A 21653-nucleotide genomic window follows, 5' to 3' on the forward strand; every position below is an offset into this window, starting at 1 on the left:
TCGATTTCTCAGTAACCGAGGAATGCATTTGGCATGTAAATGTATTGCTGGACTCGTCTTTGAAGGAAATGCATGTGGATAATAGTTTGAGGTACGAAATCCTTCCGAAAGACTCAAAGTAACATAAAGCAAAAACAACCAGAAGAGTATAGTCTATTCATGTGTAATAAAAAATACAATAATGTAATAGTGCCAGTAATAACCAAAACTGAAATGGTCAGCAACGGGCAATAAAGAATGGACCACGGACTGCAAGTGCATTGCTCTTTTAATGTACCTGCCAGCCTCTCGGGTTATTACCCTTTAAGGAGGACTGCTTCATTTCTGTGAATTCTTTAATGTCTGGCTCAGATATCTTAAACTGCTAGTGAAAATTCAGATGAAAATAGGTAATTTCATGGCGAACAAGGCAAAAAAAAAAAAAAAAAGCACCATTCCATTTCAAAAGAAGCCTTGCCCAATAGCAGTTTATCTTGGAAGCACATAATATCTGCAAACAGTAGGTATTAATGGAACGAATCACAGAGTCAGCACTTAAAGCCAGAATCCCGGGAACCATTTTGAAATGCCTGAAGAGATTTTTAAAACTCATCTAAATACCATTAAACATCTGCCTATTTTATGTCAGTGATTGAATCCATTTCTATAGACTGGCGTTACAGAAAGAGCGAAAGAAGAAAAGAAGGAAAATACGGCAATTTGAAAACCACAGGGGAAGAGGAAAAAAAACCTCTCTCTGGGGAATAGTTGAGTAATGCGTCGGTATCAGGCAGATGATGAATCTGTTGTGGTCCAGCTTTCAAAGCACCGTCTATTCATGTGCTATTATCAACCAGTAATTCATGCGTGACTACTCCATTAGGAATATTTGGTCATCATGAAGGCAGCTGCTGCTGGGTTCAGATCCTGTGCTACCAGCATGGACACCCTTCAACTTCTGTATTTGCAAACATTACAAAAAGGTAACAATTTGGCAGATAAGAGATGAAGCCCTGCTCTTTCCAGCGTGTAGCTTAAGGTAATATTGCTCAGATGCTAACAAAAAGAGAGCATTTTAAAGTCATTCTGCTTGACAGCAAACATAGAATCCTAATGCTGCTCATAAAATATCCATGTCTCCAGCAACAAGATTAGATACTGGTACCAGTGATTTAATGACGTCTGCTCTTCTCACTGCATCACAAAATCATCTCTATCGATCATGGTTAGACTTCTATGAAACCTCTGTAGAAAACTTTGCATAATGCTTTATCCTTTTTTTTAAAAAAGTAAATGAAGTAGCTGTAGTCTTTATCCTGGTGCCTTATTCAGAATCTGCAGCTCATTGGTCAGCTTTGTTGTGTAGACTTGGGCGGAGTCATCTCATTATCAGCACCGCTAAAGGCCCCGTCACACATAGCGACTCACCAGCGATCCCGACAACGATATGAACTTGTCAGGATTGCTGGTGAGTTGCTACATCGTTGGTGAGCTGCCAAACAGGCAGATCTCAGCAGCGATCAGGACAGCGTCACGCGGGTAACAAGCAACGCATGTCGCTTAGTTACCCGCAGTGTACGTTAAGATGTCAGGTGCAGGGAGCTGGTAACCAAGGCGCTTAGAAACCCGCTGTTTACCTTGGTTACCAGCTCCCTGCACCAGCATGCTGGTATCTAACGTACACATCGCGTTTCTAAGCGCCGCGCGGCGCTTATAAACCCGCTGTTTACCTTGGTTACCAGCTCCCTGCACCAGCGTGCTGGTAACTAACGTACACATCGCGTTTCTAAGCGCCGCGCTACGCTTAGAAACCTGATGTTTACCTTGGTTACCAGCTCCAGCTCGCTGATCGCTGGTCTCCCGCCTGCAACACGCAGCAATGCGTGCTGGCCAGCGCGAGACCAACGATCAGAAAAATGGCCAGGCCATTAGAGCACGATCAGCGATATCCGGCAGTGGGGCCGGTGGCTTATAAGTGTCACACACAGCGTTCTCGCTGGTGAGATCGCTGTTGCGTCACAAAACTTGTGACTCAGCAGCGATCTCGCTAGCGAGATCGCTGTGTGTGTGACGGCGGGGCTTAAGGCAGGATAACAGCATACAGACAAGCCTCTGAATACAGCTCCTTTATGCGGAGATTGTAATAGTCTATTAACAATGCGCTGGACAACCCCTATAGTACTCATTGTAGTTGCTATTAATCACAGAAATCCCTCAGAACTTGAGTTATACGCATATATTGCCTTCATCTGCAAGATAACCTAACAGGTGTAGCAAGGTTAACAAGGTTCATGCCCTCAATGCAAACCTGACCATGTATGGTCCCTCTACCCAACCAGACTCTTAACAAGCCACTATACAAAAATGGATAAATAATTTGAGTAACAAGCACCTTTAAATTATTAGAAGGTTGATGGCATATAACAATTCCCTAATCTTATCCGTTAATATGATAATGATGACCTATCTAAAAGCCATCAATATCAGATCAATAGGTGTCTGACACCCAGCACCTCAACTTTGCTCCATTTCACATGTAGGAACTGTGGTCAAGTCCTGCAGAACAGTTTCTTTTCTCTTGGTACCTGCTAGCAACCAATTGGTTGGGTTACTCGGTATCAGGCCCCAATGATCTTATACTGATGACCTATCAAAGGATAGACTACATCTACATAAAGTAATAAAGCATGCACTCTCCTGAATTGTCATACAGATGGAAGTGTGTCCTTGTTCCAATAGAGCTTAGTTCTATGCAAAGGACATAAAGAAGAACAGCAACCCAAAATGCTCCACTAGTGATTTATTTAGAGTTTAGTCACACAACATTAGATATAGCGGAGAATGCCAAAGTTTTCAGGTATTGCACCCTTCATCAGGCTGAGAGAATTTACGGTAAGTAAAGGACATATACTTTGGTGTAAAGTACTGGGTATGGTATTTGGTTACCCAACAGGCAGACGAGGGACTGCAGTAAAGAAAAGATTACTGTGGTGTCCGTCTTCACTGTCCCTGGTCTGCTTCTTGGTGAACCCAGGAGTTCAAACCACAGTCTTCATCTAATGCTTAAACTCTTCATGCCAGATGAAGGGTGTAATGCCCAATCTGTTGCCATTCTCCACTGTAGCCAATGCGGTATGAATACTGTACATGACAAACTATAAGTCAGAATTGGGGCGTTCTGCTCTGCTGCTCTCCCTTATGTCCTTTTTATCCCAAAGATGGGTCATCAATATCATATGACCAGACAACCCTTAACTGTTGTTACATGTTCTGGGACTACTGGGGGCTCCTTTTCAGTTTAAGTACAGGTGTGAAGGCAACATGTCTAATTCTCCACCTTTTAGTTGCCTCACTTAACTATTTGTGGAAATTTAGCCATTTCTAAAAAGTTGTTGATTTTCTGATTCAATTCATTTCATTCCTCAATCTTTCCGACTTTAAATAATTCTAAGATAGTAGTGATAAAATGCTACATTTGTAGTGTTTAATTCACTATTGTCTAAAAATATAAAATGCCTAGAAGCATTAGATGCTTTATCGTGGGACTCGGCATCTAATGAAAAGTTCATTATCAAATTTGCATCACAGAAAGTAAAACTTCATATAAGTTTTTATGAAACGTATTCATAAAAAATAATGCATGATCTGCCTACCTTCCAGAGGATCCTTGTTCAGTCCCAGCTGGCTGATGATATACCTTGGTATGTCAGTTTTAATACCTTGGCCCTCCTTGGCGTGGCCTTCTGCTGCTTCCAAAAGGTAATAAAATTCTTCAGGATCAAATTCCTGAATTATACAAAAGATGTAATCAACAAATAGAAAATCTCACATACTCCAAGAACTATGGGTTTACAAATGATGAAGTGGTTGGTGAGCTTTGGTAATGAAGTTATTTTCAACAGACTAAATTAATCATAAAAAGATCAAATGCTAATGTAAAGGTTTTCATTCTTACCAGGCATTCCAACAAGCGGGCTGGTCGTGCAATTACAATTAGGATTTTCTGGGCAAGTTGCTTGATAAAAGCCAATTCTCCACTTTCTGACCTTTCTTGAGCCTATAAAGATCAAAAAGGAATAAAAATAGTAAAACACAGGAGTATAAAAAGTACAAAATGAAGATCATCATAGACTCTAAGTGGGAGGTGTAAAAACAGGCAAACTACTAGTATGCGTTTTGGATTGACTGAAGAGCCAGTGAAGGAAGACAACGGAAACCCAGAGGGAACGTACAAACCCAACGCACATCCAACCCTTGGTTAGAGTGGAAACAAGTGTTTAGCATTAAAGCTATCACAGGTGTAATCTACCACATTTCCAAGCCTCTAAATAACTAATCCGCCTAAGGCAGAAAGACGCCTTCAATTATATATGGCACACGCTATAGTGAGGACTGTTCACTATCCATAAATATGTATTTTTTTGTCTGCTGTAAATGCCACTGTTCATCTAAAATTATTTTACTTGTGTTCCTGCACCTCTCAGTTCCTGAGATAGGACACCCTCTTTCCTGTATGTAAATCTAGGCTTAATAGCCAAGTGGGTGTGATCAACTCTTATTCATGGGAGTGTTCTCAAGAATCACGCCTCCTTGGCTAGCAAAATTAGATTTACATACAGGGATGTAGAACAAATACAAAGCCATATTCAGAGAACAGTGATATTTACACCAGATAAAAACAAATTACCGTACACATGTATGGCAAGTGACAGGTCTGTTTTAAATTGGGCCAAAACTCAGCAGCGGTTCATATCAAACAACTAAAAACTATCTGCCTTCGAGAACTTTTCCTTTTAGCAAAAGAGGACAAATGAAATGGACGTTTACGAGAGATATTATTTTTGTATTATTTCAGCTGCATATGTCCGATCCTTCTTTTCTATTCCAATTTTCCTTGTCTGGTAGGCACTGGGTGCACAGCTATGAATTCTAGTTTCTTTGCTTGCAACAGGCAGCAAAAGCCATTTATCTTTATTATTATGTATGAGATGTCAAAACCAAACTAAGTAACTGTCTTCAGCGGTCAGCGAGGAGAGAACTTTCCATTTGTCTTTAGCTTTCAAACCATGAAACCAAAACAGACAAACTATGGTATAACCCGAGGGAGTCGGGCAGATCCATCTAATTAAATATACAAGTGTCTGCAATGACTAATGTAGATGGAGGAGCAATTCACTTGGCTTTAGACAAACGCTGTGAATTATGCTTTCTTATCTCTAATTGCTTGTTAAGTCTCAAGACCTCGGTTTGTAAACTCTTGAGAAAAACCAAAATGTTCCTACACAGAATAATATAATTCACAAGTATCGTGCAATGCCAGGACAGAGGTAAAGTCTAAACACATCATATATGCACTACAAGGGAGGCATGAACATTAGGAACATACCCTATCTACACAGGTGTTGTCTTCTCTCCCCAGCCAAATCTTGCACAATACCAGTCTTTAATAGTATCACTAAAAATTTTGCTAAGGGAAAGGCATACCTGAATTGTGTGTATATATATATATATATATATATATATATATATATATATATATATATATATATATATATAAAGAAAGAAAGAGAGAGAGAGAGAGAGTTGTTATAGTTATGCTCAAAAGTTTACATACCCTGACAGAATTTTTGCTTGCTTGGCCTTTTTTCAGAGAATATGAATGATAATACCTAAACTTTTTCTCCACTCATGGTTAGTAGTTGGGTGAAGCCATTTCTTGTCAAACTACTGTGTTTTCTCTTTTGAAATCAATGTAAATACTAAAAATTGAGAAAAGTATTCAAGGTGTGATACCTTTGAGCACTGGCACTCTTTTGAAATCATAATGACAACCCAAAACATCCAAATGACCCTGATCAAAAGTTCACATACCCCATTTCTTAATACCGTGTATTGCCCTTTCTAACATCAATGACAGCTTGAACTCTTTTGTGGTAATTGTGGATGCGGTTCTTTATTTTCTCAGATGGTAAAGCTGCCCACTCGTCTTGGCAAAAAGCCTCCAGTTCCTGTAAATTCTTGGGCTGTCCAGCATGAACTGCACGCTTGAGATCTCCCCCGAGTGGCTCAATGATATTGAGGTTAGGAGACGGAGATGGCCACTTCAGAACCTTCACTTTATTCTGCCGTAGCCAATGACAGGTCAACTTGGCCTTGTGTTTTGGATCGTTGTCATGTTGGAATGTCCAAGTATGTCCCACGTGCAGCTTCCAGGCTGATGATTGCAAATTTGCCTCCAATATTTGATAATGTGCTGCATTCATCTTTCCTTCAACTTTGACCAAGTTTCCTGTGCCTTTATAGCTCACACATCCCCAAAACATCAGTGATCCACCTCGGTGCTTTACCGTAGGAATGGTGTTCCTTTTATCATAGGCCTTGTTGACCTCTCTCCAAATGTAACATTTATGGTTGTGGCCAAAAAGTTCAATTTTGGTCTCTCCACTCCAAATTACCTTGTTCCAGAAGTTTTGAGGCTTGTCTCTGTGCTGTTTTGTGTATTGTAGGCGAGATACTTTGTGGCATTTGCACAGCAATGGCTTTCTTCTGGCGACTCGACCGTGCAGCCCATTTTTCTTCAAGTGCCTCCTTATTGTGCATCTTGAAACAGCCACACCACTAGTTTTCAGAAAGTCCAGTATTTCAGCTGATGTTATTCGTGGGTTTTTCCTTTGCATTCCGATGAATTTTCCTGGCAGTTGTGAACAAAATTTTTGTTGGTCTACCTGACCGTGGTTTTGGTTTTACAGAGCCCCTGACTTTCTATTTGTTAATTACAGTTTGAACGCTGCTGACTGGTATTATCAATTCCTTGGATTGAAGTATACTTACCTTACTCACAGTAAGGCGAGTATACTTTAAGAACTCTGGAATATTTCTGAAATATATATCAGGGGTGGACAACATCTTTAAACCCTTCTCGACATATGACCTATATATACATCATATGTTGTGTCTCCCCCTTTAGTGCGGGCTCCGGCACTGAGCCTGCATCTTTTCCGGCACATGACAGCTGCAGGTGCATTAGCAATCCAACCACAGCTGTTAACATGTTAAATGCCGCTGTCAATCTCTGACAGTGGCATTTAACATGATTGCACTAGTGGTCCCCATCGGCGCTCCTGTCACATGATTGTAGGGCGCCGATGGGTTGGCATGACAATCCAGGGTCTGCAGGAGACCCCTGTGGCTGTCATTGGCAATCTGCTATGAGCGCCGCTCTATGGCCGGCGTTCATAGCAAATGATCAATTCTGCTATGTGTAGCACAAGCAATCAGAAGATCGCAGCTTCAAGTCTCCTAAGGAAAATATTAAAGCCAGTAAAAGGTGTTAAAAAAAAAAAAAAGTTAAAATATATATATATATATATATATATATATATATATATATATATATAAATAAAAGGTTAAATTCCCCCCTTTTTACCCCATTCAAAATGAAATAATAATAAAAAATACACATATTTGGTATCGCTGCGTTCAGAATCACCTGATCTATCAAAGTATAAAAAGAATTAATCCGATCGGTAAAAAAATTCAAAATGCCAGAATTAAGTTTTTTGGTCGCTGCAATATTCCAATAAAATGTAATAACAAGCAATCAATACATCGCATCTACTCCAAAACGATATCAATAAAAGTCAGCTCGGTGTGCAAAAAATCAGCCCTCACCCAGCCCCAGATGCCAAAAAATGGCGCCTTTTTTTCTCTCAACAAATTTGGGATTTTTTCTCCATCACTTAAATAAAAAAGAACCTAGACATGTTTGGCATTTGGAAACTCGTAATGACCTGGAGAATCATAATGGCAGGTCAGCATTTAGTGAACATGGTAAAAAAAAAATAGATAAAGTTGTGGAATTGCACTTTTTTTTTTGCAATTTCACAGCGCTTTGAATATTTTTTCCGTTTTCCAGTACATTATATGGTAAAATAAATGTTCAAAAGTACAACTCGTCCCGAAAAAAAAAACAACCTCACACAGCCCTATCGACAAAAAAAAAAAAAAAAGTTACTGGTATGTCTCTGGGAAGAAAGCAAGTGAAAAATGAAAACAAAGAAAAAATGGCCCGGGTGAAGGGGTTAAAAAAAAGGGAATGGTCATAGTTTGACCTATCCGTTACATTTCTTAATTCTTTATGATCAGATAATAAAAATGCTACAAAAACCTAAAATAAAACCCAATGATGCCTAGAAGTGACACAAAAATAAGAATAATGTACATATTTGCCATCTGATCTAGGATGGTGTATACTATACCGTACTGGCCTAATTAATTGTCCCTCTCATGAGTCTTGCTTGGCAGCATCACACCCATTCACGTGCAATGCCAGCACTACAAGTAGTAGTTACAGGCCAATACAAATAATAATATTGCGCTCCACCCATCTGATGTCCCATTAGAGTTGCGAATGTCACTAAATCATGTACTTTGTTCTGATGGCATTTACTACATGAGGGCAGTGATTCATCAATATGACCGTCACATGCTAATTGTTACCATGATCTAATCACAACTTTTCATTCTATGCCTGCCTCCTTCTGACTCCTCCTTCTTCATGGTTACAGTCCAGTAGTCCATGATGACCAATTTAGACTATATCTTCATACCTGTCGGAGCCATGACTAAGGGTACAGCATACTCTCATTATTATAACATACCTATTCTTTCACTGAAAATTTGTAAAACAAAAAAAAGCAAGATTTTGCTGCCCACATGCCCTACAACATATAAAAACTGCTTTTGCTGCACATACCAGACTAATGTGTTTAGGAACTGTCCTATTTTTCATACTATAGCTTTGCATTCATTTTTTTTTTCTTAATAGGATGGATAGGATGCTTCCCCTTTATCTACATTCTGCCAGCACTATAAGTATTGACATTTCTTTTTTCACATCCCCAACATGCATTGCTCTTTCCTTTATCATTAGGCTTGTTTGCACTGAGCTACAATTCGCTTTTGCCCAGCATGCAACTTGAAAAACAGAAGAGCAGAGGCAGAGAGACTTCCTATAATCTGTATTGGTGTCTCTGCTGCTGGACAATGATTGCACTTGACAACAGGCGGCGGACAAGTACGGTCAGGTGCACACCACTGTATTTTCCATTAGACTCTGATCTGACAAAACATCGGAACGCACACGGACCATTGTTTTTCTATGAGGTCACGCAACATGGCCGATTTGTTTCCTCGGACCAAGCTGGTACAAAAACAAAAAAACGCATCATGTTAGAATCTAGATCAGTCTAGGACAGATTATCTTGCTAGTTTTAATATCATAAACCTCAGATTTATAATACAGAAGAGTTTTCTTCTCGACTTTTATTTTGATTCTTGAATTTTTTTTCATTTTTTTCAAAAAACGTTATGGTACAGACTGGCAAACTATATAAAAAAAAGCATTGGTATACATATCTTTCATTAGATTTAACTTTGTGCAATGGAGAAAGGAAGCTTCAGGCAACTGTGTAATAAGACTGTGATTCTATAATGAATAGAAAATCACAGAGCCTGGGATTCGGCTGCTTATAAAGGCTGTCAGCGGTGAAGGTGTGCAGCCATTGGGGACAATATTTCTAAAGTCGACCCAGTATTATTAACATCACATTGCACACCTATGTAAAAGTACTAAAAAAAAAAAAAAAAACTGTATAGATGCCAGTCTGGAAATTCTAGTAGCACAGCAGGCTTATAGCAGTATGAATTTTAAGAGTTGGTTGTAGATTTAGTGACATCATTTATAGCTTAGTTATTTCCCTTTTATTGCATAATTTTCTTACCTTCCACAACAATTTCCACCCAAGCATCAAGCTCACACTCAACAACACTCAAAGTCTCATTTTCTGGCTACGACCATACACATCAAAAACAATGCCATACAAACATCAATTTACCATAAACCCACAGGACGCCCGGCTTATCGGAAATGGAACAGCTTTCATCCAAGGCACGCAAAAAAAATAAATCTAGTCAATCTCAGGAGCACTTTCGGATCCGTTCAAAAAGTGAAGATAGGAAACTACACCTGCTATCACTGAGGAATACACTTCTCCAAAGATGCCATCCACTGCTAAGAGATGAGCAGGTCCACAAGACCTCAAGGAGCCACCGCCTGGACTACAAACAAATGGAGAATAACAGCAGGGCGTCTCCTGTGGTCACGTACAACCCCCACATGAGCATCCTAAGGAAAATTGGTGCTGATCTTCAACGAATAGTCCACAGAGACCACAGACTGAAAGAAATATTCCCAGAACTACCAATTATCTCCTACAGAGAGAGACAGCCCTCTAACTTAAGGAATCTCCTGGTGAGAAGTGTCCTCTCATCACCGTCAGACCCTTGCACATTCCCCTGTAACTCGGGACTCGTATCCACATTTTACCAACTAATACAGTCCACATATCCAACACAAATCAGGGGTTATGAAATCATGGATGCCTTCTCATGTACATCCTACAATGTGGTGTACGTGATACAGTGTACAAGGTTCCCTGGAGGAAAACCATGCAAAAACTACAAACAAGGATAAATCTACACAGACACGCTATAAGAAAAGAGCTGGACTGTGGGAAAACATTCCTCTGGACCTGGACACTGTATGACAGACTTAAATGTCTTAATATTGAAAGGTCAATTTAAGAACAACAGAGTGAGAAAAGTATGGGAATTCGAGACTATAAGGATGTTCAGGTAATTGACAACAGGACTCATCTAACACCTGGATCTATGATTCACTACTTGGACATACTTCCCACCTCTACCAGACTGACTCCAGATCACTAAACTCCTCAACCATCACCTCTTTATTTGTAACAGAAACCTTAATTTTAGGACCTTGGCTTGTTTTTAGGAGGCATCATCTCATCTTTCCTATGGCCAAATGTCCTATTCGAACATCTCTTAAATGTGCTTTTGCCGCAGTCATTCATTAGTATAACCGCCTGATGAAGGCACCTCTGTACTCTGAAAGCTTGCAAATATATTTTTACTGGCTTGCCAATTGAGATATCACTCCTTGGATACTTTTGACTTTTTGGGCCTAAAAGTATTCGGGAATAATACACATATCTGCAGGCTTAGACATGTCATTTACCTCTTGTAATAACTTTTCTAATTTTTGCTGCAACTCCAGGAAATATCTTGAAGTTATGAGACCTTGGTAAGATTTATCCAGACAATCTCGTGCCAACTCCACGATCTGATGATGAGTGAAGCTGAGCACGCCATCTGGAAGCGGAAGCACGCTGTCAGGGGAATAGTTAGTGATAATGTCCCGGAGTCGCTCTTCCATCTGAGCCGTGGCCTGAGGAAATATGGGCATTGAAAACAAGTTACCTTTCAACACAATGAAAAGCGGAGTAACAAATGCATAACCAAAACCAACAATACCAAAGTACATAAATAAAAAGAAGTTGAGACAAAGATGTAAAAAAGAATAAAAAATAAATCAAATATAGCTTAATCACTGAACATAAAAAAAATCTATGCAAAAAAAAAAATCATTTACATCAACTCTCCATTGTATTCAAGATCACGGATTGCTACTATTAATTTTGACTGCTTACCTTCAGTGGATGGCAATCTGTGAACTAGGCTTCCATTGTACAAACTGGGCTGTAGTATCTTTCAAAGTGATGGCATATCGTTAGGATATGCCACCAATTTATCATCAATGGTGGTCCTCTAGGACACCAACCAATCTAGAGAATGAAATTCCATGGTGAAATGCTGCATGCCCTACTCTGCCTCATCTCTGCACAGTGGCCCCTTAGTCATCCAGTTGTGCAAGAATTTGCCATGTACCCGCATTTAATTGAACCTTCTGCAGTTGCCGACACAGATTGGTGGTTGGAAAAGACTCAAAACAGGTCCAAAACTAGAAAGAGCCATAGATCTACACGCAAATTGTGTCTCCAATATTCACAGGATAGGTGAGGGCCTCAACATTCGGGCTCCTACCAATCACATTGTAGAGGCTTATCTTAGCAACATGCTATCACTTTATGAGATGGAAAACCCTCATTAACTAATGGAAGTAGAGAATGAAGGCTCACATTTAATGACAGCAAGCATAGATCTCAAAAACAATAGCCAAAGTATATTAGAAAGGGTCATACATTTTTGCTTTATTTTAAGAAACTGGAAAATCTCTTTAAAGGCTTACCACTAGGAACCGGTCTGCAGTACTCGGCAGCCGTCTCTACACACTGAATTGAGCCGTGCTCTACATCTGATGTCCAGATCAAGTAACAGCTGATAGTGGAGGTACAACACCGGACACCCTCACCTATCTAAAGGATAGGCCACCAATATGATATGACCAGACAACACCCTTAACATGCTTTAAAACCGAATTATTGCTCGGAAGGTCTGCTATCCCCTTAATGACTTAACATGGTGTTTATTATTTAAAGAAGCACTTCCATCTATATATATTTTTATGAAATGTGTGTATATGTGCATGTAATGTAGTGCGAGTGTATTAATATACTTCCTACCGCTGCTCTTTCAGGAGAGAAACACTACAGGCACACATACGAATATTTAATAAAAAAAATATATAGATGGGACTGTTTCTTTCACAGTACGCAAGTTGAAGCTGGGCATTTAAATAAAAGCCTCCATTTCCATTAGATAGTGATGTAAAACTCGTTTGGCTAACAGCTCTCTCCCATCTACCCAGCCTAGCATTCCTGTGTTCTCTATGACAGAGCCATCGCCATACTCTTCTGGCAGAGGCTTTTCTCTAGTGCTAACAAAAGTATCGGACAATGAAATTCATCAGGCCAGATCTTTCTCTTCCCTGACGTTAGTTATTGGCTAATTCTGTCAATCTCTTTGAGTAGAGCCAACTGTAGCCTAATGTGTATGAAGGCCTTTACTGTTGAAATGACAACTATGCTAAGGGTGCTTTCACATTGCGTTCACGCATCTGTAGTAGACTGCGTCTGCCTCCAGTAGTCAAATAATGCTGTATGTTAGGGTCCTTCCACACCCGATCAGTGGCCGTCGGAGCTTTTGACCCAGCCCCCTGCAAAACGGGATTCGGACGTAAGCGCGGACGAGGCCATAGACTATAATGATGCCAGCTGAGCAAACGTTCGTTCTACCGGCATCATTATAGTCAATATCCTCACTGGCGCATACGTCCAAATCCCGTTTTGCAGGGGATTGTGTCGTAAGCCCCGACAGGGCCACTGAACGGTGAAAACACCCAAACATATAGCAGATATACAGTGTTTCTCAGTCAGAGAGTTGGTAACAGATGGTAAACTGGAGATTAATGAGTAAGTGTACAGAAAACTAGGGTGGGCCACAAGGTCAAGGAATTAGGATAGGTCATGAAAGAAGAGTATGCCATATAGGCCTTCATGTTTAGAAGAAGGTTGTTACCAATATCTGTGCAATTAGGAAGTGCACATAGAAGACAAGGATGTACAATATGAAAAAAATTAAAATAGGATTCCCCATTATGGTGCTATACTTGGCATTAGTGATGAGCGAGTATGCTCGGTAGTCGAGATTTCCGAGCATGCTCGGGTAATCTCCGAGTATTTGGATGTGCTCAGAGATTTAGTTTCTGAAATAATGCAGCTGTGGCTACAGAAACTAAATCTCTGAGCATGCCCAAAATACTAGGAGATCACCCGAGCATGCTCGGAAATCTTGAGTAACGAGTATACTCTCGCATCACTACTTGGCATCCAAAATAGAAGGGCCATAATTTTAGATCAAAGGCCATGTTCTCCATCTTAGAGACCCTCCGCAAACTCAGTCGACCTCTATGGCATGTAAACCCACAGATCAGTTTCATTAGCATGGTTAGAATCCATAGCTAACAAATACAGAATTAGCAGAGAGATAGTTCACTATGAGAGTAATCTAATCGGCATAATTTTGAAATATATATTGCAGGTGTATGGTGTAATGATTGTAGGCCTTTTAACAATGAGCACAGACCCATCTGTACTATGACAGAGGAATAAGGCATTCCACATACAAAGCAGAGTTTATACCACACAGAAAATTGTGTAAAATTACCTTCGGGAATCGTTCTTTGTACACATGGTTCATCATAATTATTTCGTGGTCACAGCAGGCAGATGTACGTCCAGGGCTGAAAACACACAAAATGGGCTTTTTATTTACTTGGTATTAAAGCAGTTCATACATTAACACAATTACTTCCAAGGGCAGAAGTAGCACTATAATAAGCAGTCAGAAACGTGTGTGTCTTCTAAGAAGAAAAGCCCCCAGCCCAGAAAAAGGTGGGAGTCGTGATCAGCAGTAGCTGGGGCCAACACCTTCAGCTGCTATAAACTTTATTGTCTATGTCACATTTGGTAAGAAGATAAAGGATAATGGAAATCTTCCCTTCTGTGATACCCTGCAATCAGGGTCAAACCAACATAAACCACCACCCAACTGAGAAGATGGTCACATACATTTCAAAGGATATCAAAATCTAATAGGGACTTAAATAACTACATGAAATAGAATGTATCAACAGAACATTATAGAAATATAATATCTGAAGCTTTTGGAACTTTTTGTAACTATTTTTTTTTAGTTACCATCTACTAGAGTCTTGATATACTCCAGTTTGTACGCTGGTCACTAGAGCAAACATAATAGGTTAATGCGGCCCATTCTATGAAGTGCACTTGTCGGCCAGGACAGTGCAAGTGGAATAATCTCAAAACCATTAGAAGGTGGGAAAGGTAAAGTCAACACATGTATATAAAAAGAAAAAGGATTCTAAACATCTTCTAAAAAGGACCCGACTCTCCAGCCGGAATAAGGTTCAAGCTTCCGGGTTGTGGGATCGCTGGATGCAGAGGCCGCATTTCACAAACCTCTGCGGCATCCTTTAGTGTCATGACGCTATATTTTATCTTGGCATTTGACTACAGGTTACACAGGTTAAAAAAACACCAAGGTCCATCAAGTTCAACCTTTCTCCACCAATTGTGCATTTTGTCATTAATTTAATTATAACCCGCAATGTTATGTGTATTGAGGAAATCATGAATAAAGGTGAACATATATTTCCCTATAAAATTCAAATTTATTAATCTCAATTTAAAAAAAATACCAATCCCGTGAAAAACTGGTATATAAAGAAATACCATAGGATAAAAACCCTAGCCTAGAGGATACCCTGCAATAGAACTAAGCTTTATTCCTGCCTAGCCGTGGAGGTTGGCACCCTAATAGGACGATTTTGGCGCCCCCACTCAACGTAGGCTTTCCCTCACTCCCCTATTTCACCCTAGCAAGAAAGGTTGGAAAACAATGCCCAAAAAGGGCAAAGGTGAAGTGAGCCTTGAAACTAAAAGGGTACCCAATAGGTATAGCATAAACCAAAGTACAAGACCATTTTCCTTCCAACAGATCAGAGGGACTGCTCAAACACAGTAATGTATATATTTAGAATCTACTAGGCACATACATAATTCATTAATGGCCTTATGGCACAGAATTTTTCATATAAGTAATGAGGCATGGGGTGCACCTGAGTCATGCTAAGTCCTACCTTGGGGGAATATGTGTGGCGCATGTTTTTGCTAGATTGCTTGTCTATCTATTGACCATGGAACTGTTTTGGTGCTATTTGTCAGCATATGAGGGGTTTGGAGGACATCTGATATGAGAACTCTTATAACTATACTGAATTGCCTAATAACTGAGGAATTCTGCTGACATTTTTTGCTTAATACAGGTCTCATTACTTATATGAAAAATTTGAATTTTATAGGGAATATATGTTCACTTGTTTAGTTTAAATCATTTCCTAAGAGATCCTTAATTGAGCTTTATTGAGGAAATCATCCAGCTCTTTTTTAAAACCTGTCATAGTGTCTGCCATTACTAAATCTTGTGATCGGGCATTCCACAATCCTAACTGTAAAGAACCCTTTCCTATTTAGAAGCCGGAATCACCTTTCCCCCACCCATAATGGGTGCCCTCTGGACCTCAATATGGCCTTTGGAAGGTAAAAGACAAACATTTAGGCTATGCTCCCACGATGAGTATTTGGTGAGTTTTAGGTTACTTGTGTTGTTTCATTGTGTTTTTGAGTGGACTTTTTACATGCATTTTTATCATATTGTTGACGTCGCATTTTATTAGTTTCTTTTGAGGAAGTCATGCTTTTACATAAAACTGCTTTGTTTATACTTCCTGACGTTAGACTTTGGCAAAACCAAATTGATACAATCATGTGTGGCTTTACTTGACTTTTTTAACTGCGGATTTTCTGCATCTAATGCAATTTTATGGGTAAAACCCACTCATAAAAGTCAGTGCGCACCCACAAGAGAAATACCGTAAATACATTGCAGATTTCAAAAACGCACCGCAAGCCGGTTTATAAGTTGAATGTATTTGAAGTCTGATGGAGTCTTTTCCTTACATCTGTAATCCATAAACCTTATTATCTGAAAGATTACTCAGATTAACTATCATTGATGCTAAAATAGTGTTCTACCTCTGTATAAAACTGTTCTTTGCTCCGAGCACATCAGTGTCATAGGATAGTACTAAAGCAATTGTAACTGGACTTGCCCAGATCATATAATATGACGGGAGATCTTCAAACCTCCAGAGAATACCCACCCAAGCAACGAAGGATTCAAAGTGGTCAGAGAATAAATGTTCTATAAGACTGATCACGTTCTTGAACACAATTTGTATTCAGAGGCTGACTATTCGATGATCACATTTCACATTTAGAACAGGACTAAATTTAATTCGGACGAATTATTTCTTTCGGTGACAGTAGCAGACTTCACACACCTGAGACTCCTGGAGCGAGGGCGCAGCGGCGTGTTCCGGCATCTGTCATCGCTGGCGATGCTCTCCGTGCAGAAATGTTTGGACAAAAAATGTAGTTCGTCAGGTGTTGGCTGATACGGTAGCTGGTGCAGCTTCTCCTGGGACGAACAGGAGGACTGTGGAACACACGAGAGTGTTAACATACATGTGGACTACCGTCACCGACGACGTTCTTGAGATGTCATTGCAGATTTCGCGGAGCCTACAGAAATTAGCAGCGATCACCATCAAAGGCTGTTTATTGTTTATATATCTGCATCTGTCTCCAGTGTAAAGGAATCATGTCTACAAAGCACAACTGTCTATTTCAGATTGTATAAATCTCTCTTAAATGTCAGGCCAGAAGGTTAGTTGGAGGAGAGTAGAAAATGGATGATATCAGCAATGTGGATATTTTTTTGTTGACAGGCAAAAGGAAATTGGACAATGACAAGTCATTACCGGCTGGTTCTCTACTGAATACCCAAATCTCACTGCAGTCTAAAAGAAAATCTTTGATGATGTATGACGAGATAGAAAGGTCAAATTCAGCAATAAAGTATGCGTTATTCACAAACCTACAGACAACTGCATACAGCATACACAAATCCCAGCTTCATATATTTTACCAATGTAAATCCTATCGAAATTGAGAAAGAAAATAAAGACTGGCATGTCAGACAAACATAAAAACTGGTGCGAGACGATTACACACTCAATACATAGCGATCTGAGTCCAGTCAGGAACTACCCCAAAACTCAAAAAAAAGCATCTTAAAGAAGCCCTCCCATCAAAGTTTTTATCCTCTTAATATATTACAATCATACTATATAGCACTGTGCACTTACCATTGCTCATTTTGCCTTTCTACCCAGTTAATTCTTCTCTTTTCTATTAGGTCCATGACATCATGTGATCAAAAACTGACTAGCTGAATCCTTCTAAGCGCTATGTAGAAATAGGAAATCAATCTTCCCTGCATGAATCATCAGTAGAACTACAATTCTACATTGCTGAAAATTCTCTTGAAGGAGGAAGAGCACATCAGCTGGGTCAGGAATTGAAGAGGGGGAGGACTTATGCAGGGGAAACTGACTTACTTTTTCTAATCAGTTTTTAATCATGCGATATCATAGACCTAGTGGAAAACAGGAAAACAATTAGCTAGGTAGAAAGGCAAAATGTGCAATTTTAAGTGCTATATAATATGATGACTGCAATATATAAAGAGGATAAAAATGTTGATGGGAGTACTTCTTTAATTAACTTTTTGACCATTCTGGAGTTTGTTTTATTCTGTGCAAATTACATAAAAATATGTTGCTGCATGGAAACCATAAACCATTATTATTACATTATGTGTATTTAGTGCTATGTGGCGCCTGACTGTGAAAAGGGAAAGGCTGTGGGTCAGAATGACTAATTACCGTAGGTTAATTATTTCACATAAGTCTTTCTATTCATATCTTGAAGTATTTCGATGTCTAAGTGCTAATGAGCTGACGAGTATGTGTTGTATACAAGTCATAATTAGCGAGTCTATAACCTGCAAAGCCCATTGGAGCACTAAGTTCGATAAGCAGCAGCTCTAATATGTTCTCAAGACACATTGCAGACAGCACCTCGCAATATCCCATCTTCACACTTCTCTGGACAATGTGTGACCCAACTTAGGCCGCTTTCACACTTCAGGCTTTCGGTATCCGGCATGGGGCGGCGAAAAACCGGACTGCCGGATCCGGCCGCATACGCAGACACCGGATCCTTCTTTCTGCCGGATATATTCCTGGCAGAGAAGGTTTCCGGGCATGCGCAGTGCGAAAAACCGGTCCGGCGTTGGGAAAAAGCGTTGCATGCAACGTTTTTTCCAGACGCCGGACCGGCTATTTTCTCCAGATCCGGAAAAAAACGGACGTGCTGCATTGCCATCCGGCGCAATGCAGCAGCAATGAAACAGCACGGGGGAAAAGCCAGATCTGGTCATAACAGGCGCCGGATCCGGCAGTCCGGTTTTTCGCCGCACCATGCCGGATACCGAAAGCCTGAAGTGTGAAAGCGGCCTTATGGTCTACTGACATGTTGCGTTAGGTATAAAAGAACATGGATGTCCTGTGCAGAATCTTCTCTGCTTAACAGATTTAGGATGGCTTAAAGAGGACCTCACCAGGTCAAAACGCAACAGTTTTTGGTCATATTTCATTTGTGCTGCTCCCCGAGTACTTCAGTTTCACCATATGGTTGCAAAGATATATGCCTTTTTCTTTCGTGCTAAACTTCATAGGCTTTATAAGGGGGGGTGTGGTATAATGGGTTCTGCGGGGGCAGGTCTTTTGGCTGGTCTGCATTATTCCCTGTGAGAAACACCCTTGTGGTTAACACCATAAGAACTACTAGAATGTAAAAACGTCCATCTATGGAACCATATGACAGAATTGGAAAAAACAACAAAATAGCTTGCTAAGGGAAGCAGCAAGAATAAAACAAGAGCAAAAACTTGCCATGTTTGACTTGCTGGCTGGTCATATTTAAAATGGCATGGCCTCATCTTTCAACATCAGTGACTGATATCCACCATCTTTTCTCTAGTTCTTAGAATCATACATTCAAGAGAGCTGGAAGCTGTAGAGTTGATAGCAGGGAGTATTACTCGGATTACATAGGGTTTGTTTGGACTGTGTGGCAGAGACGCACAGCTCTGCATAGAAGCTCTAGACACAAAACTATAGATTTTTTAATTATTTGCAAAGCTGATTATTCTTACATTTTACATGTATGGGCACAAACATAAAAAAATAAAAATATAAAGGTGGCCTTTAAGCATTCCAAGAAGATTGCTTTGTGCTTGAAGGGGTATTTCCACTTTTAAAGGGCTTTTACCAACTTTCAATTATCAACTGGATAGGTGATAGCGGGAGGTCCTGAAACCCCTGCGCAAAAATATTAGTGGTAAGAATTCCTGTAACTAAAACCTCTGTATAAGGCCACGTTCACACGTTCAGTATTTGGTCAGTATATTACATCAGTATTTGTAAGCCAAAACCAGGAGTGGGTGATAAATACAGAAGTCGTGACGTGTTTCTATTATAGTTTTCCTCTGATTGCTCCATTCCTGGTTTTTGACTTACAAATACAAAGGATACTGACCAAATCCTGGCTTAACGCTCTCAGTGTGAATTTATATAATTGCTTTGTAAAGTTTTCATTTCCTGCTCTGTCCAGATGTCACCATATCCCAGAATTCCAAGCAGAGGAAGTTCACCGACCGCCATATTGGGACACCCAAGTGATGGATGTGTCAATATGGAAACTGCTGCTGGTACCAACCTATTGTGCAGTACCACCAGCGGAACACCATCACAACACACACACACTCTATATGCCGTACGCACCACGCACACATTCACATGCAGCCTCTTGAGCGGTACCACCAGCAGAACACCGTCGCTCTGCACCTGTTATGATTGGGTCACCGAGGAGGAAAGCAAGACCAAGCTAAGCCACAGAAAACCAGAGAGGTTGGTAACTAAGTGGATTGCAGACCCCTGATCCTAGCCACACAACTAGCAGTAGCCGTGGAGCGTATCTACGATGATTCTAGACGCCTCGACACAGCCGGAGAGCTAAAGCCTAAAGCAAGAAAGGGGAAATCTAAACTGCCCCAGAGCAGACCCCATAGGAAAAGATAGCCCCCAAACATATATTGTCAGTGAGAGAAGATGAAAACACAAACACAGGTAGGAAAATAGACTGAGCAAACGATGGGGCCCACACTAACTAGACAGGACAGGAAAGGAAAGACTGTCTGCAATCACGCAAAAAACCCTGCAAAAAACGCCCAACACGTCTGATAGAAAAATACTGAAGTCACTAGAGCAAAAAGAGGCCAATCTAATAAGGGACAAAAACAAACTGGCACAAGCAGTAACATAAGGATGGAAGTTCAGCACAGTCCCAGCCGGAGCTGGCTGACCACACAAAACTAAAATAGACAAAACCAGATCAAATGTGAACAACAGCAAAAGAACACTTAGCTGAGCATGCAGGGACTGAGCTGGAAACTAAGACCTCAGGAGGCAGGAAAACATCACCAGCAGGGATAGAGGGAGTCGGCTGTCTTAAATCCAGTCAGAAACTCCAGATCTCCAGTCATCCTCCCCATTATCAGGTGGCAGGCCTCTGCTAATTAGATAAGCTCCATTACCTCCAGTAACCACCAGAGGGAGCCCGGAAAGAGAACTTGTGACTCCTCTGTCAATATAACCAGCTCCACTACCTTCACTAGTAACCAGAGGTAGGTTAGAAAGCGAATTCACAACAGCACCTGAGTGAATTCTGCACAGGCGCAGTGAATCATTCGGCTGATCCCGGTGGCAGATGCGAGACGTGTCTACAGGCAGAGGAAGCCGGTCACATTAAAGGGGTTTTCCCACGAACGAAAGTTCATTTTTAAAATTGTCTGTGTCTGACCGTGTACGGAGCATACCACATCTCCTTGGCAGGGGAGGAAGCAAAAGACAGCACCGACATTACAGCAGGGGATCACAAAGGATTCATTTTGGGATTTAAAATATTTCACTGACTGTTTTTAAACAATATTTTACCTCACAAAATGTATCCTCTGCAATCTCCTGCTGTAATGTCAGTATTGTCTTTTGCTTCCTCCCCTGCCCAGCAGATGTAGTATGTTCTGTACACGGTCAGACACAGGGGTGAGAGAGACAGAGCACAGGGGGGAGACAGCTCAAACGGGACAGCACGAGGGTAGAACACAGCACAGGAAGGAGAGAGACAGCAGACAAGGGGGATAGCACATGTGGTAGACAGATCAAAGAAGAGAGCACAGACAGGAGA

General features: G+C 40.5%; 1 protein-coding gene across 8 annotated transcripts in view; it reads right to left on the reverse strand.

Moving 5' to 3' along the window:
• Window positions 1–21653, reverse strand: part of MAST4 (microtubule associated serine/threonine kinase family member 4) — a 699637-nt gene that overhangs the window by 83623 nt on the left and 594361 nt on the right. For all 8 annotated transcript variants that reach the window (XM_073584205.1, XM_073584199.1, XM_073584201.1 and 5 more), the window contains 5 exons: window positions 16784–16938; window positions 14026–14101; window positions 11078–11287; window positions 3935–4036; window positions 3633–3765 (listed from right to left, as the gene is read on the reverse strand). In XM_073584205.1, coding sequence (XP_073440306.1) covers window positions 3633–3765; window positions 3935–4036; window positions 11078–11287; window positions 14026–14101; window positions 16784–16938 — 676 coding nt within the window. The remainder of the gene's footprint in view (window positions 1–3632; window positions 3766–3934; window positions 4037–11077; window positions 11288–14025; window positions 14102–16783; window positions 16939–21653) is intronic.

The sequence above is a fragment of the Dendrobates tinctorius genome, unplaced genomic scaffold (genome assembly GCF_039654945.1).
Source record: "Dendrobates tinctorius isolate UK_male_01 unplaced genomic scaffold, ASM3965494v1 ptg000083l, whole genome shotgun sequence".
Lineage (NCBI taxonomy): Eukaryota > Metazoa > Chordata > Amphibia > Anura > Dendrobatidae > Dendrobates > Dendrobates tinctorius.